This window comes from Manacus candei, unplaced genomic scaffold (genome assembly GCF_025592945.1).
Source record: "Manacus candei isolate 608988 ecotype Guabito, Panama unplaced genomic scaffold, ASM2559294v1 h1tg000041l, whole genome shotgun sequence".
NCBI classification, from domain to species: Eukaryota; Metazoa; Chordata; class Aves; order Passeriformes; family Pipridae; genus Manacus; species Manacus candei.
The window spans coordinates 3,006,125-3,031,501 of NW_026138089.1; the positions used below are offsets into that span (position 1 = coordinate 3,006,125).

The 25,377-nt window shown below is 41.5% G+C and overlaps 1 protein-coding gene across 3 annotated transcripts in view; it reads left to right on the forward strand.

The window, feature by feature from the left end:
• The first annotated feature begins 1,012 nt into the window (after positions 1–1,012).
• The window catches only part of PCYT1B (phosphate cytidylyltransferase 1B, choline), a 39,998-nt gene continuing 15,633 nt past the window's right edge, over positions 1,013–25,377 (forward strand). The window contains exons 1-3 of one of the 3 annotated variants that reach the window (XM_051795099.1): positions 1,013–1,323; positions 22,810–22,909; positions 23,844–23,960. In XM_051795099.1, the coding sequence (XP_051651059.1) occupies positions 1,252–1,323; positions 22,810–22,909; positions 23,844–23,960 (289 nt within the window). In that variant the 5' untranslated portion in view covers positions 1,013–1,251. Of the gene's footprint in view, positions 1,324–9,902; positions 10,053–22,809; positions 22,910–23,843; positions 23,961–25,377 lie in introns of those variants that run through there. The other 2 variants (XM_051795100.1, XM_051795098.1) reach the window with 2 other exon arrangements.

Consider the following 25,377-nt stretch of genomic DNA (forward strand, 5'->3'; position numbering starts at 1 on the left):
CGCTAAGTCAAGGACTTTTCAGCTTCTCACCCCAACCCACCAGAGAGGAGGCTGGGGGGCACAAGAAGCTGGGAGGGGACACAGCCAGGACAGCTGACTTCAGCTAGCCAAGAGGATATTCCATACCATATGGCATCATGCCCAGTATATAAATTAGGGGGAAAGCTGTTCAGAGGCCGCTACTCAGGAACTGGCTGGGCATCAGTCAACAGGTGGTGAGCAATTGTGCTGTGCATCACTTGTTTTGTATATTCTAATTAATGTTATTCTTGTTTTCCCTTCCTTTTCTGTCCTATTAAACTGTCTTTATCTCAACCCTCATATTTTACGGTTTTTTCCCCCAATTCTCTCCCACGTCACACTTGGGGGATGGGTGGCTGTGTGGTGGTTGATTACCTGCCAGGTTAAACCATGACACCTACAGACAGCCTCTCATTCGGTGCAGTGTGCCACTCTCTGTTTTAATTCTTTTTTAAACACGTGCACAAAACAAGATCACATCACCAAGCATGATGTGAGATTCAAATTCACAAGTTACTAAGTTTTTTAAGCTACAATAGAGAAACATTTATAAAATAGCAATATCATTAAATTCTTCACTTTGAATAAAAATAGAGTGCTACTGCACTTCACACATACCTAGCTTTCACATGCTTTGGATTTTTTAATTGATTGGATTTTATTCCTATTGATTAAAACTAAATACTGCTCTTTGTCAGCTGTCATGTGAACAGTGGCATGTTTGTCATTCAGGTGATGCCGTGATTTGAGCGGGTACACAGTGATACAGTTAATTTCCCCAGCTGAAGTTGTTGCCATAGCTCCACTGTGGGACAGTGCAGATCAAACAAAAGACTTTTTCATGGATGCGAGTTCAATCCTGACATTCATCCCTGGCCATAACAAGAACGCATCTGTTTCCCACAGCAAAGCATAACAAGCATATTTAAATCCTGCAGGGGGGAAAAAAGAAGGGGGGAGGGAGTAAGGGATGGGCTTACTTTTGAGGAAGAAAAACAACCCAGCAAGGTTTGGGACTTCCTCTGCTAAACGTCTTTATCACAGCAGATTACTTTGAGCTGATCTTTAACCTCCCTTGGGACATTCATACAAGAACAACTTGGCATGACCTTTGCTCAATTCTCTTTTTAAGTGCAAGAAGCAAGAATTCTGCTGTGCAGTTCAGAGCCACCAAGGCTCTCTCAAGGCAAGTGTGATAGCTGCAGAGAAAAGTGCAAGAGAAGCACAGTAATGAAGATGGTAGGCAGCCAAAAACACGGCACAGAAGAGGAAGCTCGGGAAACATCCAGATTTCAACACAAGGTGACAAATATGTATTTTTCGTTTTGGTTATTAACAGAAAATACTGTATCCTCATTGCAAGAATTCCAAGGTAATGTAAAAAGTAGTATATATTAACATGGCAAAGCACAAATGGACTATAGTATGAAAACTAAGTTAAATGGACAAAATAATTGCTGTATTGAGGAGAAGTTTTGTCTTCCTTTTTATGTCTAGGGCATGCTTGATATGCTGCAAAGGCAAGAGGACAAAGAGTTAAAACTTTCAGGTTTAGACATTACACATTAAGCTTCTGGTTGGGTTTGTTTGGTTGGTTTTTTTTTGATGATGTAAAAAATCTGATTAAACTAAGAGTAGTGCTATAAAAACAGTGCCAGTAAATCACGGATTATAGCGAGGTAGCAAATTCACCTGTACTATGTCTACCTCAAAATGCCTGAACATTATCATATTGTTGTTTAGTACAGATTGTCTTTGTGGAGAACTGTGTATGTGTGTGCATACTACTCAGGATATGAGTGTGTATGTTCTACGTGTATGTTTCCTACAAACCCAGAGTATTCCATTATCTTACTTTTAATCCTTATATTAGTCTGAATTAATGCACGTTATCACTAAATTAACTAAAGGTTTTTACATCTAATATGATGCAGCTCTGACCACTTCAGCAACTGCTTACTAAACTGTGCTATTCATGTGGCATTTCAACATGAATTACTTAACTGTTTGGAGGACTAAACTCCTAGAGGAGCACAGATTTCATAAATTAAATTTTTTTTTTAAATCTCAAGTTATCATTTAACAAGAGATTTTTGTTCTCAAAACATGTAGTTAACTGATAGAAGTATGAAGAAATAGATGCTTCTCCATTTGTTTATCAATAAAGATGATGCAGACATTTATGTTAAGTAGATTCTTTGCTTAGCAGGCTTGTTCACTGCACAGCTCTTTTTAATTTCCTACCTGAATTACCTGGTAACACCAGGATGAAGAGAATAAAGTCGTTACTGGGATGTTAAGGCTCTGAAATACAAACATGAAACAGAAACTAGAATACACACTAACGACTTCCATTATGACAGAAAAGAAGGTCTATGAAATGAACATCCAGAGATACTTTTTTTCTTTCTTAAACGAACACAATTCAATTCTGATTGCAGTTAAATTACAGCAAATCCTAGTAACTCGACCAGAATTGGTGGAATTACACTAACTGGAACAGAGAGCAGAATCTCATCACCTGCTTGCCTAATACAATATTCCTATTCAAGCCTGGAAGAAAAGTACTAAATATTATAATGTACATTAAGTAGGGAAGACGAGTGAGAGCAAACTCACAGAAAATGAGCCCTCACATAATTATAATGTCTAAGAATTAAGTCTGATGCCAATGGTATTCAAGATCATACAGTTATTGCCACAGCATGGAAGTCTCTGTTTTAACTACTTTCAGCGCTCTCTCCTTACAATTGCACAAAAATGAACAATTAATGTATAAGCAGAACATTATTGCAGAGAGGCTGTTACATTTCAAGACCTGGCTGAAGATCAAATGTGCTTCCGTGGGTGAATACTCTCAGTGTTCACCATTTCACATCCCTTTGGCAAAAAGGAGGGCAGCATCCTTAGGTCCAGATCCAGGGACAGGTTCTTCAGGGAGAAGGTGCAAGTGGTGGTGAAGCTTAAATAGAGCCCCTGAGCCCATGGGCAGAGGGTGTGGGGTGGAGCCCCCAGATGAGGCTTCTCAGGGCCTTCAAGGTCTTTTAGTGCCCCCAGGGTCCTGACACATATGAAGTAACTTGTATCCATAACCAATTTTGCCCAATTTTCATGAATACAGAAAACAGTACATCACCATTGGGAGTACCAAACCTCCAAACCAATATTAAATCTCTCCTCTCAATCATGAAAGTTCTTGCATATTTCAAATAAAAAGTCCCAGAATACCTGCAGGGCATTATTAACATATTTTCCAGAAACAGCTGCATTATGCAGTATTCTATAACCTCTCAGTGGGTAGAGGATGCTTTTCTTCAAAACATGTCAGATCAAAGGATTCAAAGGTGGCAAAGTTATAAGCAACAGAGGTAAGATCTTAGGGTCAAACACTCTTAATAACTGGTAAAAGCTAAACTAGCTAGCAGGTAATCATTTTACCGTGCATAAGTAGGTGTTTTATTTTAAATAAAGTGTGTGTCTTTACCCAGATAATAAAATCCTCCAGTTATTAAGTTTCTGGTACCTAAAATATTAAACAGGAAACCCCAGCAATCACTCGAATGTGGTTTACAGTATGATCTTTTTATGTTTTATTTGGCAGGTTTGCATTTGTAATAATATGAGGAAAGAGATGTGAAGGCACTTGCATGAAAAATTGACAAATGGAAAGATAAAGGTTGACAAGAAGTGTGAAGAGAAAAAAGTATTGGAGACTTGTAATACTGGAAAAGATAGTGTGACAGAATACTGATGATGAGTCCAAAAATTTGAAATTGAGCTGGCGGAAAGGGAAGGCACCAGATAGATTGAAAATGGATAGAAGTGAATGCAATACAAATATGTGCAAGAAAGGCAGTCTTAGCTTGGTGTGGATTTAAGGGGATTGGAGTGTGTATCTGGAAAGCCAGAAATGGAAAAAGAGATAGGAAGGATAACAACATAGTTTAAATGTAAATAGGGAAGAGATTTTTCTTAAATTGTGTTTCATCTGTGACAATAGGAAGGAGGGCAGAGAACATGAATCATTTAGACAAAGTTTATACTGAGATATATACACTAGAGAGATCTGTAATATTCAGCATTATATTTCCTGACAGCAGTAAAGTTGCAGATGTAGTCCTGTGTTGGAACCACTCTGCAAGAAATTTACAGAGAACCCAAAATAGAACAGGAAGGATAATGAGAAGATCTGTAGCATATGACCTATGAGAAATTGCAACTGGGGCAGTTTAGTCTGGAAAAGTCATGAGAGATGTGACAAAAATACCAACCTGCCTGCTGAATGTCAGCTCTCTACTCCAAATCCTTAAACTATTCTTTCAAAATTTTAACCACACTAGTCATACAAAAAGCAGAGGAGACTACATCTGTTCTCTGTGTCCAGCAGAAAAAGCAAGCAAGGGCAGTAGTTTGCAGTACTGGAGGTTCAGGTCAGACATTCAGAAGAACTTTCTGATAAGAGTGAACAGTGTTAAGAATGGATTGATTAGATAGTTTGGGTTCTGGGAAGGGAATAACCAACAGAGGTTAGCTAATCCAAGAGTTAGCTAATCCAAGAGCTTCCCAACCTCTGAGCATCCATCAGGAAAGTCCCATTGCCAGATATCCCTCATCTTTCCATAACAACAATTACCCAATAATGAAAAGCTTGATTGTTAAAACTAGCAAGGACAATCTAATAAGAAACTAATAAAACTTAACATTTCCCAAACTAAGTGACCATTTCTCTACTCTGGAAGAATAAAATAAAGACAGATACCCTCTTGGTCAAACCCAAACATAATTTCTCACCATTTTCTTCAAAAGTGCTTATAAAAGCAGTTCATGAAAGAGCGAGAACACAAAGAACCTACCCCAAAGTGCATAACCACACTTATTCAAAACAGTGCTGTAAAGCACAGATGAATGGCATCACCAAAAGCCACTAATTTCAAGAATTTGTGGAGTTCAGATGATTGACATATAAACTGTACCAGAATTAACATGACATTTTTAGTTATCTCTTACATAAAAATGGACTAATTTGATTCTATACAGGTATCCTGAGAAGATAGATTTTCTTAAACATCACATCACTACTATGGAATTATGGAAAGAACCAGATATAAGATCGTGTTGTGCCAAATCCCATGTTTTTACTTTTCATAATTTATGGACTGTCATTTCATATATAAAAACTTCCTGGGTTGAATCTGTATATAATTTTATAGGACTCTTTCATAAATAGTAAATTTTTTATTTATTATGGCAAAAAGCTGATAGTTTTTTAGCAGTATCAGTTCCACTTGACTGATGAGCTGCAACTTAAAAATTAGACAGCATTACCTGGAAGCAGCAAAGCAACTGATGCTGGAGGTCATGAAAACCTATGGGGTGTATTTTATTTCATACCTTTCATTCTCTTTCTTCTTTCCCGATCTACACAAGTGGGAAAAAAATATCTACTATTGTGGGGTTTTAATCTCAGTCTAAAAATATGTGATTTAATTAACTGATCATCTCAGCAATAAGGTATCTTTATCTGCTCTTTTTGACTATTAATTCTAGCATGTCTAGAATTAGCATGACATAGGTTGATAGACACATGGATACATACATACACAGATTCATGCATACATAGATACATACATAGAAACATAGTATTTTAAGTAATCTGCTTCAGACATAAACCATCCCTTCACCTTATAGTCTTGCAGTTGACCTTATAATAAAATCTTGCAGTTAAAACCTTCAGGATCCAAAATATATACATTGAAGCAAAATTCAGTTCATCTGTTAAATATTCAATAATTTATTCTATTATGTTTTCTGCAAATGTTTGGTTTTGAAGTCAAACACTATTTAAACCATACCAGTCTCTGGTTTTCCATAGTTCCTGATGACTTTTGAACAGATATTACATGAGGGTTTGTTTCTCTTCATTATGACTCAGTTACAGGTCAGAAGACTTTTGCAGCCTCTCTCAGGTGAAGACCATTTTGAATACAACTTCTGCTGTGCTAATTGGTGCTTGAGATCCACTGAGGCACTTCAGACACTTGATGATATTCTCCAAGGGCTGCAATGCGTTCCAGTCCCTGATTTCACAAAGGGCAGAGTATCTTTGCTTTAAAAAAGCAAAGTCCTTAGCTTGGACAGTTTTTACAGATTTAGACTGTTCAGTATTTACAGACTTTAATGTAGTAGTAAGATCATTGAACATCTATGAGCAACTAAGACAAAATACCTTGTTAGCAAGTGGCTTCAATATGTCTTTGCCCTCTGCTGCAGATCTCAGGCTGTGTTGCTGCTTTGCCATCAGAAGGAGCAGAGAGCACTCCTTGTTAGGTAGTTGTGAAATGCATATTATTTCCCTGCTCAAGCAGTTTGAGCTCTTTAATGAGTTTATTCACCATTTCCAAGTATAGGTTGCTACTTCTAGAGCTTTTGCCTTAAGATAAGCATGCAATTAGAGTACACTTATTATACCATGTTCAGCTATGAACATGGATATAGTAAATTTGATGAAGTAAGCTTCTTGCTTATCTTAATCTATGCAATATAGGGGTGAAAAAAAGGTTGGAGGGAAGTGGACACATTAGTTCACATTCATTCAGAGCTAGTCTGCTAGAGTCAGTTTAACGTGTAGTATGGAAAAAGTGTGAGAGAGGCTATATAGGTGTTGGTCTCTACAAGGAACTAAAATTTAATTAATTACAGCTGTGGGCACTGATCAGTGCTCCTACACTAGAAGATTTTAAAAATATGAAATAAATAAAAAGAGAAAAAAAAGGGAGGGAGATATTTAAAAATTAGGGCTTGAAGATAAAGAAGATTCTACACAGAGTATTTGCCTCTATGATGTTCAGCTGCCCATGAAGCTCAGAGAGGGATCATACTTTCATTTTGAGAAAGGAGAGGATTTAAATGGAATACCTAGACATATTTTTTTTATATTTTTCATGTTTTGAGAATTAATTGTTCCAGTTTGAGAACTGAAATTCTGCATAGAAAAAACCCCACCATGTATCAGATGAAACCTTCCTAACAGCTGAGATTTTTCCCTGTTTGCTGTCTATTCAATTCAAACCTTGAAATGAGTGTTAGGAGGATTGGGATCATAGTTTCTTGTTTTGTTTGCATGTAATGTTAATTTATACACCCTGGGACAGGACTTTTATGCATCAAATGTCTCTTCAACCCAAGCAGCTGTTGCCAAGAGCTCAGTCATTAAAGGCAGTGACTATGTGTCCTGTTACTTGTGAATAAATGGCAGGAGGGTGCCAGGAGACTATGTTCAGCCTGGCACGGAATACTGGTTGCAGAAAAGAAATTAGATGCATGAACCTTCCCACCCGTGACTCTTGCTCCACTGTTCTTTTAAAAGCTGGCTGACTTGTAAAGATTCACAGAAGACCATCTGCCCAGTCTTTCCAATCAAACCTAATTTGTATTTATTTATTTTAGAGAGTAAAGAAGACACATTCCAGCCTTTTGAAAGCTCTTTTTGCCCCAACAGCTAATAGAAGGTGCAGGTTAGGATAACTTATTCAAGATACCCAATACAATGGCTAAGATCATCAGACATATTCCATCTGGACAGACATGACAGACCCTACCACCTTCCCCCTACCATTAGTTCAGCTTTCTCTCTCTCTCTTAATGATGTACACAACATTTCTCTATCATGCTCTTCAAAGAGAAGAACAAATCTATAAAGTATTTTCCAGAGGTGGAAATGAAATAAGCAGCATGAAAAGCATTCCATGTCCACTCTGAAATTCTGGCCCAACTTAGACAGGTGATAACACTACTGCAAGAGAGACATCATTCTATAATGTTACATGTATATGGGAAAACTTTTCTCTATAAAAGATGAATCAAAATGCAGCTGGAGTCAATAGCAAACTCTCAGCATGAAAGCAAAGATGAAATTCGCCCTTTTGTACTCAAAAGAAATAGAAGGCAAGGGATTTACATTTCCAGTTTATTGGCAATCATCCAGCTGCGAGAGAATCCATTTCCCTTTCATCTCTATTCCCATGCACCTGCCTGGTCAGAGAGGGCTGGACCCTGACCCTGGATACATCCATACCTGGTACTACTCCTTCAGCACACCAGCACCAGTCTCTGAAGAGCTGGCATATGTGGCTGGGTCTATAAAGGGTCTGCCTGCTACCTCTGGCTGCTCCAGACCTAACACTGCTCATCTGTGCTGTCCAAATATTTTTCTAACAGCATAACACTCCTGCAAATACTTTTCCTAAGAAAATGAGCTACAAATTTCAGGCCAAGTGCTGCATTAATCATGGTTTAATCATTTCCCTTGAGTATTCTTTCCATAATGTGTGAATATTCCTTGCAAAATTACTGGTAAAGGAACTTAGTTATAGGGAAAAGATTCAGCTATGAGATTCACTTAGTTGGCTCCCTGTTTTCCTTGCTCAGTCACCTCTTTGATATGTACTTTCCTTTTTTCTTGACTGCTGTCTCATTCTTTCTTTTCACGTTCTCTTTTCTTTCTACTTACTTTCTTATCTCCTCTTATTCACCTACCTACCCATTTCCCTTTCACATAGTTTATACATTTCTTTTTGTATTGCACTTGGTCTCCTTTGAAGATTTGCCAAAGACATTTGAAATTAAGCTCTCAAGTCCTAGGGAAAGACCCTGAGGCACAATTCTCTTGTAACTTAGATGCTCGTGTCCCTTGATGAAGTCTGATTTTTAAAAACAAAACTCAGAGTGCCCACTGCAGCTCAGTACTACTGGAATCCCCTTTATTGAATCTATCAAGGTTAACAATAGCCAACGGAGACTCTGATCTAAAAGGTTTTGGCTTTATATTATCTTGGTTGTATTCTCATGCCGTTTAAGAGTAAGAGGGCTGGTAATCTCACTTCAGCCCACATGGTTTCAGTGCTGCTGGTGCTTGGGAGGGCAGGACATGACTCGGGGGCTGAGCCATCTGCGTGTCCTCGTGGCCTCGAAGGCCAACAAAATCCTGGGATGCATTAGGAAGACCAGTGTCAGCAGGTCGAGGGAAGTGATCCTGCCCCTCTACTCAGCCCCACTGAGGCGTGTCTGGAGTGTTGTGTCCAGTTCCGAGCTCCTCAGAACAAGAGAACATGGAGCTCCTGGAGCGGGTCCAGCACAGAGTGACAAAGATGAAAAAGGGACTGGAGCATCTCTCTTACGAGGAAAGGCTGAGGGAGCTGGGCCTGTTCAGCCTCGAGAAGAGACGACTGAAGGGGACTTCATCAACGTGTATAAGTAACTGAAGGGAGGGTGCCAAGAGGATGGAGTCAGGCTCTTCTCGGTGGTGCCGAGCAATAGGACAAGAGGAACGGGCAGAAACTGATGCACAGGAAGTTCCACCTGAAGATGAGGAAGAACTTCTTTGCTATGCAGGTGACTGTGCACTGGAACAGATTGCCCAGAGAGGGTGTGGAGTCCCCCTCACTGGCGATATTCAGGCACTACCCGGACGCAACCCCCTCCCATGTTCTCTGGGAACCCCCTTCCCCAGGACCCGCCCCGGCTCTGAGGGCTCTGGGGGCTCTGAGGGCTCTGGGGACTCTGGGGGCTCTGAGGGCTCTGAGGACTCTGGGGGTTCTGAGGGCTCTGGGGACTCTGGGGGCTCTGGGGGCTCTGGGGGCTCTAGGGGTTCAGGGGGCTCTGAGGGCTCGGGGGGCTCTGAGGGCTCTGAGGGCTCTGGGGGCTCTGGGGGCTCTGGGGGCGGGTCCCGCCCGCGGGGCCGCCGTGGGCCGCGCGCGGTGGCGCGGCGGCGCAGCAGCCAATCAGGAGGCCGCATGCAAATAAACCGGCACCGCCCCCCGCAGCTCGCGGACGGGGGCGGGGCCGGGCGGTTGCCGTGGCGACGCGCGCGGCCGAGCCCCCGGGCGGCTCCCGGGGAGACCCCCCGCGCCGGGCGGGCCCGGGCGGCGGCCATGCCAGTGCGCGCGGCCGGTGCTGAGTCAGGAGCCGGCGCCCCGGGATCCCCCTCCGAGGCCATGGAGGAGCTGGAGCACACCTGCCCGCAGCCGCGCCTGGTGAGTCGGCCCCATCCGCGGCCCGCCCGCCCGAGCCGCCCTGGGCGCTGCGGGGCCGCGGGGCCGGGCCCGGCGGGTCGTTTTGTGCGGCGCGGCGGGGGAAGGACGCGGGGGCGGCCCGGGTGGGCTGTGCCCGGCGGGGGCTCGGGCTGTGCGGTGACAGCCGGGCGGGATTCTCGTCCGCCCGTTAAAAGCCTGGATCCCCCGCGCTCCCGGCGGGTCGGGGCGCGCCCGGGCACCGGCGCGGTGCCGCATGTGTGCGGGGGCGGGAGGGGCGGGAGCCGTGCGGTGCTGAAGCCGTGGTACGGTCTCAAAAGCTGCCTGTCTTCAGGGATGAATGCCGAGGAGCGGCCCGCGCTCCGAGGAGCCGGCGGCGGGGAGCGATGGCTGGTCCCGGCCTCTCCTGGGCGCATCCCGCCGGGAATGGCATTCCCCAGGTTCCCCGGCACCGCCCAGCCCCCGGCTCTCGGCCGGTTCGCCCGTGAATGCCAAATCCCACTTTTCTGAACTTCAGAGCCCGGTGAGGAGTTTCCCGTTCGATTCCGGATGTGTGAGAAAGAGAGTCTTGGAGAGCCGCGGTTTTGGGGTGACGGGAGGAAGAGGGAGGGCCGCGAGAGTGAGACTTTAAATAAACTCCTGTGATGCTCTTCGGTTAAAGGCTCCCTCAGACCGTGCAGGCAACTTTACAAGGCTGCTTACGCCAAGAGTTCAGGTTCCAAGAGCTGTCCTTTTTTTTGTGTGCTCTTTTAAAATAATTGGAATATTTCTTTGCTTCTTAGTTAAACCTTTTATTATGCCCGTCAGGAAAGCTCGCTCCTTTCCCCAGCGTGGTAGAAAGTTAATAATAACAATACATAAATGCACATACAGAATTGCAGAGTCAGTGTCAAGGTGTGAAAATGCATGATGTATGTAACAGTTTAGTACTGGAAATGAGATCATTTAACACCAGATTTCAGTCACAGTCCTAATTAAAACCTATTTAGACATCAAACTTCAGTAATTAAATTCAACACTATAGTTGAGACATTGTTCTGATATGACAAGAAATAGCAACAGTCATTGGAGCTGACCTAAATTAATGTTTTCTTCTTGTTCATGTTATAATTAGATTCAGCTTTAAAGAAGTCTGTTAATTTGTTCATAGAAGGCTTTTGGAGCTGTTTTAATAGGGAAAGTTAGCTCAGGTGTAGTTACTGCAGTGTGTTCATACAGGCTGTCTAAGATTTCTCTGTCAAAAGCTCAGATATAACAACCTGTTTGAATATATTACTCTGTGTAGTCTGACATTTTAAAAGATTTTAAAGAAAGAACTGACAACATGATGCCAGTATTTACAGTATCATGCATTCCAGTATAATTTCTGTGGAAATTAAGGTGACAGCTAGAGTACATGAATAAAACAGGAATTCATTATGATGTTTTAGATCTTCCTGAGTACCAATAATGGACAGTGGAAACATTTTGAGTAAAAATTTGTGGGAAGTATGTCCATATGAAGTGGTATCTTGCCAGTCATCTGATCTGTGTTATCTTCAGGCTGAAAAAAAGTTGTCTGGTGAAGTATAAATGCAGTACATTGACCTCATTAGGGCATAGGGAGTGAGACAAGCAAGTGTAGTCAAGTCATGTCGTAAGGGAGAAGAATTCAGGGCTGGTGTCCTGAAGAGTTAAAGTGATCACCCCTTGACAGGTGATCTAATAATGTGAATATCAAGTTCCTGACAGATCTTTTTTAAGATCTTCAGTACTGTGTCTGATCCCATTCTTTGAAGGCACCATATACAGTGGTGGGCCAGTAACCTCATCACCTGCTTCATCAATGTAAAGAAAAGAGAGTGTCTCAGTTAACATTTTAGTATTGTGTTATTATCTTGGACCTCATGATGGTACCTCAGGATGGCTTTGGTATCTCAAAATATATAACTGGTGGCAAGTAAAGTCTGTGATACTTTCAGATTACTTTTTAATGCTGTTTGTTGGTTCTTATGTGTCTGAGGTTCTTAATATAGGCTAAGTTTTAGGAAGCAATTTTTCTTGAGAAATGTAGCCTCAGAATCACATAAAATTTTAGAAGGTGGAAAGGGGGTTGGTTCTATTGTGAAACAGTTGCCATCCTTTTCATTAAACCAGGAATTATTTATTTAAAGCCTTAAAACTGAATATTTTTAAGGAATATTTGCCATTAGATCCTCTGATTTTAGGGTATGGAGTCTGCTAGCTTGGCAGTAAGTTACATCAGGACTAAAGAAAACCCCTTCAAAGGGGTATCCATCAAAGAGGGGGAAAACAGGACACTGAAGGCAGTTCTCAGATAAGTTTCAATGTGTGTTGAAACCTGATGTTTTCCAGTGCCTAGTACTGTTGTGATATAAATTGCCATTAAGTTTTTCCCAAGACTCTCTTTTTGGGTTTTCTTAACCAGCTGGAGCATTAATGAGCATTTGTGTTTCAGTCAATTCCCCTGGTCCATGTCTGACTTAATTTTTGCCTGCTTTATGTTATCAACTTTCATGTATCTTAATGCCAGGAAATTGTCTCTCCGAGTGGCACATGGACCTTTGTCTCAATGCACAACAGAGAAACAAACTAATCAGGCTCGTGGGTTTTATCCATACTGGTGATTTTAACAGTTTTGTAGTCAAGAAAAAAACCCTCACAAATAGTGTCTCTCCAGTGCTGGTTTGTGTTGGTTTGCATTTATCCCTTTCTCATCTGGACCAAACTCCTGGGTTAGGCCACTTTCTCATCTGCTGCTGTCCCATTCATATTTTTAAGCCTGGGATACCCATGGTTTGGTCACTGTTTTAAATGGGATAAACATGACCACTGGTCATATCGTGCCACACATTCAAGCTATGGCAGTTGCCCCTGGATAAGCTTCAGGAAGCTGCAGAGCACTGCAGGGCTGTGGACCTCAGCCTGGGAATCCTGGCCATAGGGTTTGCCTGTGTGCATCAGTACTAAAAAGGTCCCCAAGTAAGGCAAGCTCTTAGTTTAACTAAGAGATACCTTAGGAGGAAATACCAAAGAGAAAATACAAAACCTTGTAAAGCGATCTACTTTTTTTTTTTATAATTTATTTATGTCCCCTGGAATCAAGCGTTTGACTTTAGTCCCACATGTGGCAGCTCCTTGCAGGATTGGTGTGTACCTCAGAATTGCCAATCCTTGTTTTAAAGAAACAGACATTTCAACCCACTTTGTTCAGGAAGACAGTTCCAGGTATCTTCCTTAATAGGAAACAATGGCAATTTGGAGGGACAGTGTTGCAGATAAAGCAAAACTGAATACACATTGAAACTTACTTGAAAACAAACTCCAAAACCTACTGCTTGGTCTCATCTTTCCCTCGAACACATTGAGAGCTTCTTGTGAATCATCTCTCTCATACAACACTGGCTTCAGTGGAAGCATCTGGGAAAGTACTACTGGGACCTGAGAACCAGTGTCTTATTTTGAAAACTGGCTGAAATTCTCAGGGTTAGGTCAGTTAAGGGAATGCAGGGCAATGAAACATTTATTTCCATGACAGTACCTACTTTAAGAAACCAGATAAGCAGAAAACCACCTGAATTAGCTGGGGTGAACTACAGGGGAGGAGAGTGAGTAGACAGGTAGGTAGTCGTTTTGGCTTGTGCTGGTGGGGACATTGGTGGATAGAAGGCCAGGCAGCAATTAAGCAGCAGTTTTCCTGAATGTAAAGTAAAGTGAATCTATCTTTAAGATGACATAAAGAAGCAGGTAGGTGCTTTCTGCCATGTCTGCTCTGTCCTAGGCACCGCGATCCCCGAAATACTGGGCTGTTCCTGAGATCAGGGTTATGTGACAACCATGCTACCCTTGGATGCCTGTTCCAGCCAGCTGGAGCTGTGGCCAGATCTCATTTCCTGTGGGAAATGGCATTGGGACCTTGTGTGGAAGTACCCAATTAGTTTGATGGAGGGGTTTTTTCATCATCATTGCAAGGACAGACTACCTGGAGACATAGAGCCTATCCCATATGGCAGATAAGACATGTTCTGCCAAGGCACTGCAAGTGTCAGGGCCATTTGAGGTTCACCCTGCCAATCCCAGTGCCTGCTCCAAAGCTGAGATTTACTTGTGCAGTGTTGTGAGATTCAGAGGCTACAAACTTTTACAGTTCAATAGGAATTAGGTATCCAATATCTTGGGGCCACTGAATCTACAGTACTTTGGAGAATGAGTCTCAGGTACAACTGAAGATGACGGCTCTCACATCATTTTTGGTGTCAGCTGCTTTAGCCATTTTGTTTATTTTCTTGATTTTTAATTTTTTTTTAGAAGAAATGACAGTACATTAATTATTTTTTTCAAATTATTCAAGTACATTTGGAAAACAGTTTTTTATTTTATTGAACGGTAGAGGAGAACATTTTAGTGTTTTCACTCACTGGAGCTGTGTAATGATTTAAGGAGTCACTAGACTCCTTTAGGGAATTTCCTTGTTGCTACTTTTAAGCAATGAACTCTTAAACACAAAATCTGAAATAATTGCAAGAAAAGTGTGCGTGCCTTGGATTCCTGTATTTTCATCCCTGGATGCCTTACTTCATATTTGCAAACAGTGTTTTAAGAGGGTCTGATGCAATCTCTAGAATCATTTCAGTATTTTATTTCCATGAGCTTTCATAGCTCTTCATAGTCATCTTTCCTATATTGCTGAAAGGTATATGCAATTTTAGTCATAGGAGCCAATGATTAATGTTAGGGGGGTGTTATTGTGGTTAAAAAGCGTCCATGCATCTGTTTCTCTCTCACGTGATGTTATGACTTAGGGGGTCTGCCATCTGTTTACTTCAATGTGGAATTAAGCATAAATAAATATATAAATAACCTTACATTTAAGGAACCCAAAATGACTTTATTTCACGAAATATTTTCTTGGTCCTTTACAAGTTTGGGTTTTGCGCTGGATAAATTCTCATTTTCATAAATGTTGGCTCCTGCATAAAAGCACAAACCCATAAAAATATGCCAGGTGGGGTTTGTCCTTGAGGACATGTAGCAATTTTTGCTGCACTTAAAAAAAATAAATTGCCCATAGACATGAAAAATCTGCTCAGATTTCCCTTCATTACATCAGAGGACATGCAGTTGGTATATGTTCTGGAATGCCGTAGTCTCTGCATGGACATGTTGCAATACATATTTGTCAGATATACAGAATTACAGATATTTTTTCAGGAGTCACAAATGACACATAAACCCAGGGAAAAAACGTTACATTCTATGTATTGCATTCCTTGCTTGCAAATACATTTATGAAATGCTTTAAAGAAACAGTTTTTACTAGGAGAATATTACCAATTTCTTTAACTGTGATGTTGTCATGACTAGGAAGGTTTGTATCGTATCTTTAAAAGCGAGTGGAAGCCCAGTGCACTCCCTGTAGAAAAAGAGATCTTCTCAGGGTGTTTCTGTGTACTAGATAGGGAATTGCAGAGTACGTGTCTCCTGTGCAGGAGGAAAAACGGGGTTTTTTTTGCTTCAACATAGCTCTGTTTTTGAGTAACTGTTTATACAAATGCTGTCCTACATCTGACATGAAATAATTGATAGGTGTAAAGCATCTTTGTATAGAAGCACAAGTAGAGTTTGAATACTGGGCCAAATTCACCCAATAGTTTAGCTATATTACTCATCTGCTTTCAGCAGATTAACCCTGTCCTGTGTTAAAGCTGGAGTTGGATCCTTTTAGCTGTACATCAGGTGTGTATCCTCAGTACATTTGCAGACGATGCGAAATTGTGTTGGGAGTGTTGATCTGCTCGAGGGTAGGAAGGCTCTGCAGAGAGAGACTCGATCGATGGGCTGAGGACAACTGCAGGAGGTTCAACAAGGCAAAATGCTGGGTCCTGCACTTGGGTCACAGCAGCCCCACAGGCCTGGGGAGGAGTGGTTCAAGAGCTGTTCAGCTGAAAGGGACTTGGGGATGCTGGTTGACAGCTGGCTGAACATGAGCCAGCAGTGTGCCCAGATGGCCAAGAAGGCAAATGGCATCCTGGCCTGTGCCAGTAGTGTGGCCAGCAGGACCAGGGCAGTGATCATCCCCCTGTACTTGGCACTGGTGAGGCCACACAAGTACCGTGTTTAGTTCTGGGCCCATCACTACAAGAAGGACATTGAGGTGCTGGAGCACATCCACAGAAAGGCAACAAAGGTCATGAAGGGTCTAGAAAACATGTCCTGTGAGGAACAGCTGAGGGAGCTGGGTTTGCTTAGTCTGGAAAAGTGGAGGCTCAGGAGGGACCTTGTTGTTCTCTACAACTCCCTGAAAGGAGGTTGTAGTGAGGTGGGAGCCGGTCCTTTCTGCCATGCCTGCAGTGAGAGTACTAGAGGAAATGGCCTTCAGCTGAGACAGGGGAAATTCAGCTTAGGTAATAAAAAAAAAATTTCACTGTTAGGACGGTCAGGCATTGGAATAGGTTGCTCAGGGAGGTGGTGGATTCACGACTCCTGGAGGTGTTCAAGAAACGTCTGGATCTGGTGCAGGGTGATCTGGTTCAGTGATTTAGGGGTTACAGTGGTAGTACTGGGTTGGTGGTTGGACTGAATGATCTTAAAGGTCTCTTTCAACCTTGATGATTCTATGATTCCATGCAATAATGTACAAGTAAAAAAGAAATATGTAACAGACATTAAAAATATAGGAGCTGACTTTGTCTTCAGTTACTGGATTGATCAATAAAACACAGAGTGGCATTAGAGCAGTGGTTACACATTTTTGATCTGGTGACCATGGCCAACCCTCAGCGTTACTCACGGGTCAGCAAAGGCCATTCACGTTTGAACTGCCAGTGCACCACGGCCAGGTGGGTTCTCTGCAATGGTGTCTGCAGGCTGTTGGCTGGCAACCAGAGCCCCATTGAAGGAGCTTCTTCAGCCTGAAATGCTGCATATCCCTTCTCAGTGCTGGGACACTGGACAGCTTGGCTAAGCCTCTAGCCATCAGGACAGGGAGCATGCAGGCTCACAGGCTGCCCAGTGCTTTAGTTGCAGTTTGCCCTTTCAGTGAGTCCCACCTGGGTCACTGGCACCCAGTGCTCCTTCCAGCCGTGCCAGGTGGATAAGTTGCCGAGGGTCACATTTCGCTTCCGGCTGGTGCTCATGGAGACTGAGGTACTCCATTGGCAATTCTTTTGCTTGAACTCTGCTTAACTTGGGGCCTGTCCTACCTCTAGGATGGATTTTGTTTTCTAAATAATGTGTTCCAGTTCAGTCAGAAGTCATGGCTGTCATGCAGGAATTGTTTGGCCTTTTGCAAATATTAGACTAGATTATATAATAGTTGTTCTACTTTCATAATCTATGAATCTCTACATATATACATCATGGTGCTTCTTGAAAAGGCAGTGGAAGCTGCTTTTCTTCTGCAATATCTTCAATTTGTAATTGCATCTTGCATTCAATCATTACTAACCTAATACTAATGATGAGCAAAGTGTATTTGATAGAAGATAAAGCCCAGAAAAAGCAACTGATAATGAGATAATTTGGAATGTTTGCAAACAGAATGCTTATTTTGAAGTTATTGTTCTTATTAGGTTAGTTAGCCCTGTTTTTAGTTGCCCTGAGTCAGCAGAACTGTGGGAGAACAGGCTAGACTTTCCTTCATACATGTGTTAACATTAGAACTGTTTGTGAAAAGTTTACCTGGAGGCAACCACCAGTAATATTCAATAGCAGCTTAATTGCTCATAAATTTACCTGTTTGAGTCAAGGTTTCTGAAGATAGTATATGAGACAACATGGTTTTAATTTTTGACAGTGTTCACTTCCTAAACCTACAGGAGAAGACCTTGGTACTCTTTAACATGGTCTTTCCACTTGAAAAGAGCGTTCACACCTCAGAAACTTGGCACATATTTTTAGTTATTTTTCAATATATTTGTTAGGTTTTTGTCTTAAAACTGATGTCAGTGTTTCCTGCTCTGTAATTATTGTTTCCCAACATCAGGAGCAGCTTCCCAGAATAATCATTCCTCATATGAGTAGATCTTATCCAAGTGATTTGTTCCAGTGAAATCACTTATCTGTTTTAAATACTGCCTCTGAGACAAAAGGCGATTACAGCGTTAGACTTCCCACAGAATTTCCCTGCCAGCTTAATTCTTTCATAAGTACAGGCTCTGCCTGCTCTACCAAGTGTTGCCTGTGTAACTCTACTGGTTCAAGATCTGAAATTCTGTAGACCTTTGTTGATGGCAAAATCTTAGATGACAATGCAAGTGTTCTCTTTGCCAAGACGACAGCATTTTTGTCTGTGTCATGGGGTGAGGGATGTGGTGTAGCTCTGTGAGTAAAAAATTAGAGTAGCTCCTTCATTAGTTGTGTTTCCTGCAGTCACACTGCAGGCAGAGTTACTATGGCATGGGTGGGTCTATATTTGCCTGTTTAAAAAAAAATGTTCCTGTCTTCCTTGCTGCTGTGTAAAAACCCAGCCCAACAACCAAACATACAGAGGACAAGCAAACAAAAACACAACAGGCTGTAAACAAAAGAGAGGATGTGGAAGTGCTTGTGGTTTTGGCCTGTTATTTCAGTGGTAGGACTCCTGCAAATCACTGACAACTTTCCTTTTAATCCATTGGAAACATAAGCATGAATGTTTATCCAATGGCTTGGAGCTAAGTTAAATGGCTACAGTAGCCTAAGAGACTATGAAGAGTAATAATAAAAAGTCAGCATCAAGATACACTTGAAATTAAGCTGCTTCTAGCTGTCATGGAGGGTTTCTTCATGAAGTATCCCACTCCAGAACCAGCTCAGGGCTGCCTACAACACTGTGCTCTCCCCTTTGGGCTCCTGTCCCAGTAAATAGAGCCGTTGGTTACAAAGACATTGCTGGGTGCACATGGAGCTGTGAGGTGCTTGCTGGGAAGCCCCTGGCTACCTGCCTTCCATCTTTTCGTGTCCTGAAGTTTATTGAACATCATTCAGTTCTTTTGCAAATTTCATAGAAAGCAAGACACTATTTAAACTTCTCATAGAATGAACAGCTTCTGATAGACAAGGATTACTGAGTAGGATGGTTTTGCATACCTTTGTTTTTAGGAAGTGAATTTAGTTAGTACTGAATGCAGTGTCTTTGTTTTCAGGAAACACGACTCATGTTGCAAGAGTTTATTATCTTCTGAAGTAAATATCACTAATCAGTCCTAATATTACAAGGACTTCTCCATCTGTGACATGTAATAAACTTTCTCTCACATGTTAATAGTGCAGTAATGTTGTGGCATTTTGTCTTGGTTTAATAATTATATGTTCAGGAGGTGAGACCTCTAATGAGATAAATCCTCCTTTTCTTTCTTTTATTTCTCTCCCCTCAAATATTGACAAAGTAGAAATTGTGAGGAGTCTGAATGAAGAAGGGAAAATAATAATTTTACTAAAAAATGGAAAACCCTCAAAAACAAGCAAAAAAACAATAGCAGAAAATATCACCTAGCCACCCCCTCCCCACTAGGTTAAAACAAAACCTAGAAGGATATCTTGTTTGAAGAGAAGTCCCCCATGCTCCAAACTACATGATGGTATGAAAAAATCAACCGAAAACCTTTCCCGTTTAACTGAAAGTACAACACATTTGGACTGCTTAAATGAAAGTAAGGTCTCCCTGCTGACACCAGGTGTGTGGTGCTTATGTCATCAAAGATAACCACAAGTGTGAGCACCATATAAAATAATTCTCTATTCCTATCTATTAAAGCTCTAGAAATTGGAAAAGTTATCGGTTTGAACAATGTATAAACAACCTTCCAGTTAATGGAGAAGGGCAACAAAGTTAAAAGTTGTGGACTGGCTTCCGTAGAAGGAACAAGTAAATGTGGTAAAGCTGTTCAGCCTGGAAAATGTGACTCGGGAGAAAAGTGAGGTAGGGAACAGTTGACTGCAGATGAACTTATTGAAGCTTCCATTACAAGAATAGCAAATAATACAAGAAGGAGGCAGGTGCTGAAAAACAAAATGAGATAATTCATCAGTGAATTCACACTTAGACTGTAGACCACCCTGCTACAGGAGGATGCAGATCTCAGAAACTTACCTTGGTCCAAAATACAAAGTTAATTTCACTTGCTTGACTAATTGCAAAATGTAAATGTCTAGAATATAAATAACACAGAGATGAAGGGAAAAATATGACAGAGAAAGAGAAGTACATTTGCACAAAATCTTTGTCTAACTATCTGATTATTGTCAAAACTATAGCAAACTTCTAAATGTACTGTAATGGATTAACCAAACTGAAAAAGCTGCTCTATAAATTACTTGCTTTCTTCTTACAATTCTAGTTATTACTGACAAGAGACTGGAAAAAATGCAAGTAATTCTATACAAACTAAAAGAGGCTTGATAAATTATATCTGGTTTTTAAAAATTTCGTGAAATATTTTATCTTATGGTCTTATATACAAACCAGATGGTCTCATTTTACTCATAAGATGTTTTTGTTAAGCTTAGCAATAATTTTTCTAGGCCAGATAAAACAAAATAGTATTGAATACTCATTGGGAAGCTATTGCTATAATTCCTTTGATCTGTCAGCACATGGCATTTATGCATTTCTCCATATGGCTTTGATAGGATATTGAGGATTTAAATCTATTGCATTTGATTTATTTTCATATCCAGTAACTGAGAGGTCACAGAGTAATAGGAATATTGACAGGTCTGGTTCTAAGCCCTGATCTGTAAAATGGACTTTAATGATGAGCATTTACAAAAGCTGGACTGATGGGAAGCTAATAGAGGTTGTTCTCCTTTGAGCAAAGACTGAAAGAAAAATCTCTGTCTTGCAAAGGTGGTTACGTGGATGAAAAGCACCACGGTGTTTGCCTGTGGGGAAAAAGAGATATCTTCCTGCAAACCAGGCCTATTTTCTTCAAATAACCTCCAAGGAAACAACCTCTGCCAAGCTAGGAGCTGATTACCAGTTACAGGCCTCAGACCATAGCCATTATTGTTTTAACATTTCTGCCTTCCTCTTTATCCCAGCAGGAACCAGGCTTTATGGGCTGCCATGTAACTTGACCTTGCTTGGAGATAAAAAGACAGATTAGCACCCAGTGATAGCAAAGCCAGAAGCAAAAAGACAGTATTTAGAAAATAAAGGAAGGAGCTGGCACTGTATGATTACGTGTAATGTTCTACCCTGTGCAGCGTGGGTGGCCTGATGAATAGTTCCCATCCACAAAACCCAGACAGAAACTTGGATTGGTCATAGTTTCTCCATTTTTAACCTTATCTGTGCAGAGATGCTGTGATTTTCATCACTCAGATGCTAACGATGGTGATTTCCTAAAACATTTGAGATAATGGGGGAAAAAAAACCCTAAAGAAAAATGGAAAGGAAAAATAAGAAACCTACATAAAATTGCAGTGCTTTCAGTAAACAAAATGAATAGTAAATCAGCAGAAAGAACTGGATGTGAATCTTTAAGTCTTTGTTGCTGTTTTACTACTGTCCTCTGGGCTTTCCATGCAACAAACCAATGAACCCTGAGATCAGCAGCAATTAGGCATGACGTCTTCAAGTGTCTCAGGGATGCTAAAGAATGCTAAATGCTCAATGATTGAGCATTCAGTATCAAAAATCTGAAAAAAAAAGTGTAAAGTCAAAAAGAGATTCTGGTATGATCAACCATTGGTGCTCAAACTGCTGTGACAACTGTACATCACACAAGTGGTCACTGTGAAAATGCAGACAGGTCACAGCTGCACGGCCACGAGGTCCCACTTAAATCATGGTGGAGGCAAAGTAAGTGATAGATTTCCTTCAGCGTGTCTCAACCACCACTTCATCTCACAAAAACAAATCAAACCAAAACTCCGCTATGATTTTGTAAGGATTTCAAGCCAAAAGCTGTAGAAGTGTGGTTTTTTTCATATCAGACCATATGGTAGATAATAAATATCTGAGGGTCTGATGGTTGATAACTTCTTACATAGGCATGGGCAGAAAATACAATTTCTGTAACCAAGTTTCCTGACAGATAATGCCACATCAGTCTTCACACATCCTCACTCTGTCTCATGTATCTTTAGGTTATAAGCTCTTCAGAGTGAGTACCCTTGTGGTGCTCTGCTGACAGTTAGAGTATTTTAGTGCTATTACAGTATGTGTCAGACCAGAAAGGAGTTGCAGCTCAGTCAGCTCTAGTTAAGTGGGACTTAAGGTTGCATTCTTGCCTTTATTTTGAATGGCTCCTCAAAATTATACGACATTCTTATTAAAACCTCAACAAAACAACCTGTACTCCCAGTTATCTATACTGATGCCAGTGCAAGGAGTGGGTGCTTATTAAGAGGTGGCTCATTTGCAGCTTACTAAATCCTAATTAGTTTATCCAGCTATTTTTTACAGGTAACAGAATACATTTTTCATCCTGGGCTTATGGAGTCATTGAGACCAAGTCAAGGGTTAAGCTGCTCAGGCCATCAAACCTGACTTGTTCTGCAAACAGAAAAATTGTGTACCTTCACCCACCTCAAAAATGCGTGAGCTCCTCTAACAGAGACAAAGAATTAAGTTGCATGGTGTATTTGGAAAGCTTTATTTTCCTCATCAGTTTACCTTGTGTGAATTGTGTGTGCTCAGGGATAACCAAAAAGCAAAAATCTCCAGAGACCAAACCAGCATTAAGCCTGGTTGCAGCATCCTGCCACAGTTCTTTTGAAACTGCTTGATGGAAATAATACATCTACTTTCTTTGTGTTGTTTTCCTCCTTCCAGACCCTGACGGCACCTGCTCCGTTTGCTGATGAAACAAGCTGTCAGTGCCAAGCTCCCCATGAGAAACTAACCATTGCACAAGCCCGCCTGGGAACTCCAGGTATGTGGAGAGAGCTGCTTCTGCAGGACTCTGGGCACTCCCAAAGCACAGGTTCTTCCTTACAACATAATTAATGCTCACTTGTGCCTTCCACTCAAAAGCAAAAGGGCCAGCCTGATATCTGGTGCTAGCAGGTAATGGAGAAGAAACCAACAACTACAGGACTGTTATCTCCTGTTAGACAAAACGTTTCAAGTTAGAGTTTGATGTTTTTGTGAATGCATGTTTGTTGGAAAGAAGTCTTGCTAGCCCACTCCAGCCAGCCTGAAAATTGTATTATGTAGTGGCTACCTTCTGGATTCTCTTCTCATACTGCCTCTGTATGCTGGAAAACACTTCTTTCACTGATGTTCCTGTTGATTACATCAGACCTTTAGAGGCCTTAAAGGTCCTTTGCCCTTTGCAAGAAACCATGCCAATTTCTTTATCTGGACATGTGTGATTGGGCTGAGGAAGCGGGATGATTTCACATAAAGGGGAAAAAAGGGAAGTGAAAGGTTTACGTAGAAGAGGTAAGCAATACATTTTTACAGCAGTAAGCTGTGGAAAACAGCAAGCCACAGGGAAGAGGGGACGAAAAGGGAGATGATGGGGAAAAATCCGTAAGGCAAAACTGATTAGAAAAGCAGAGAGAAAAGAACAAGACATATGGTGGAACTCCGAATGAGGCAGAAAGATGACATTTTTGCTAAATTAGAATAGGGGATGATGGATGATAATAAATAGGCTTAGTCTGAGAGAAAACAGCAGAGAGTGCAAAGAACGAGTAATGTGCAGTATGAAACACTGCGAGTTCACCCATGTTGCTTTTGAACATCAGAGCTGGGGTAAATATCCACAATCATCTGATCTGGGAACAAAAACCTATCCAGTAGAATTAAGTGCAACTCATTTGGGGTCTGAAAAAATCACTGTTGTTTTTCTCTCTCCACAGTTGACAGACCTGTCAGAGTATATGCAGATGGGATTTTTGACCTCTTCCACGCTGGCCATGCTAGAGCTCTTATGCAAGCCAAAACTCTATTCCCAAATAGCTACTTATTAGTAGGAGGTAAGATTAGAGTTATTTATTGCACTGGATTTTTGCTTCTGTGCTTCAGTATCAGGGAGTTATTGCTGAGCACGCACCCCCAGCCGTTTATACGCTCTGACTTGAATGCTGCTTTCCCTCCGAGGGCTTTCTGTAGGTGATTTGCCTTGAATTACATCTTACAATTGCATCAATTAAAGTAAAAGTCAAATTCTGCCCTCAGCAGCACAGGCACAATTCCCATTCTAGTTAAAGCAGGTGCCTGCATGACTCTGAGCTTAAAATAGCTCTATATGAATAATTTACCTTTTTCAGTTATTTGCTCAAAATTGTTCAAATTTGGAGATGAGTGAATGAGAACAACTGCTCATTTATTTCTGGCTCCTTAGTCCCTTCACCAGCCAGGCACAGCCCATGACCCCTGCCTGCCAGGTTCAGACTTAGCCTTCAACTTCATCAGAGAAGCTGAGTCTGGCCCATTGTCATTGAAGACCCAAACATAGGTCATGAGTTGAATGTAGTTTTCAGCTCACAAGTGTCCCTGGGCAGGTTACTTTCTTACCTTTTTTTTCCCCCTATAAATATCTTGTTTTCTCACTGTGCATCTCTTTAACAGCTGTTCAGCAGTTGACCTGTGCTCAAAGAGTTGCTGGAGAGTGACTCTTTCCTGCCCAGTTGGCTGTGCAGGCCCCACTCTCATGAGGCCTCATAAAATGTGTGGTTTGGTTCCAGTTTCCCTGCACCTTTTGGATTGAGATGCCTTGTAGAAACATTTCACAGCAACCTTCATTCAGCTTCTCCAGTGCTTAGAGCAAACATGAATTAAACCTTCAGGCACTGTAAGATGCATTATTTTGCATATTTTTCCCAAATGAGTTGAAAGGGAGGAGGGGAAAGACCCAACACAGAGCAAAACAAGATCGCCTTATAAACATACTTTTTGGTTTTACTCAGTTTTATGATTTGTGGCAATTCCCATGGAGCTTCCTGGGAGGTAAAGGAGACATCCCCTTGTTATGAACAAAACATTAAGAACTCTCTTGTTTTCTTGCTGAGCCAAACAACTTGCAGAAGAAGGAAGTGGAGGTGCAAGACTGTCAGGTTTAATAAAAATACAAGTTATGAACATTCGTTGTTGCTTTGAAAGGATTGGGGAGTGTCCCAGATAAGGGAAGGAGCACTGGGGCAAAAGCCTGGCTCCTTTGAAATTCATGGAATAGCTTCACTTTGCCCTTATTTTTGGAATGAAGGACAAAGCAGCCAGCACTCATCAGCACCTTCTCCTTGCAAGGCACTCTGTGTAGCACACCCACATGCAATTTGTGCTGCAAGAGCACCGGTGTCCTGTGTCTTTGTGGGCACCACAACCAACCCCTTCTATTTCTTGTTCTGAAGATAATTATTTGGACCTAAGATCACTTTTTTATGAATAGATTTT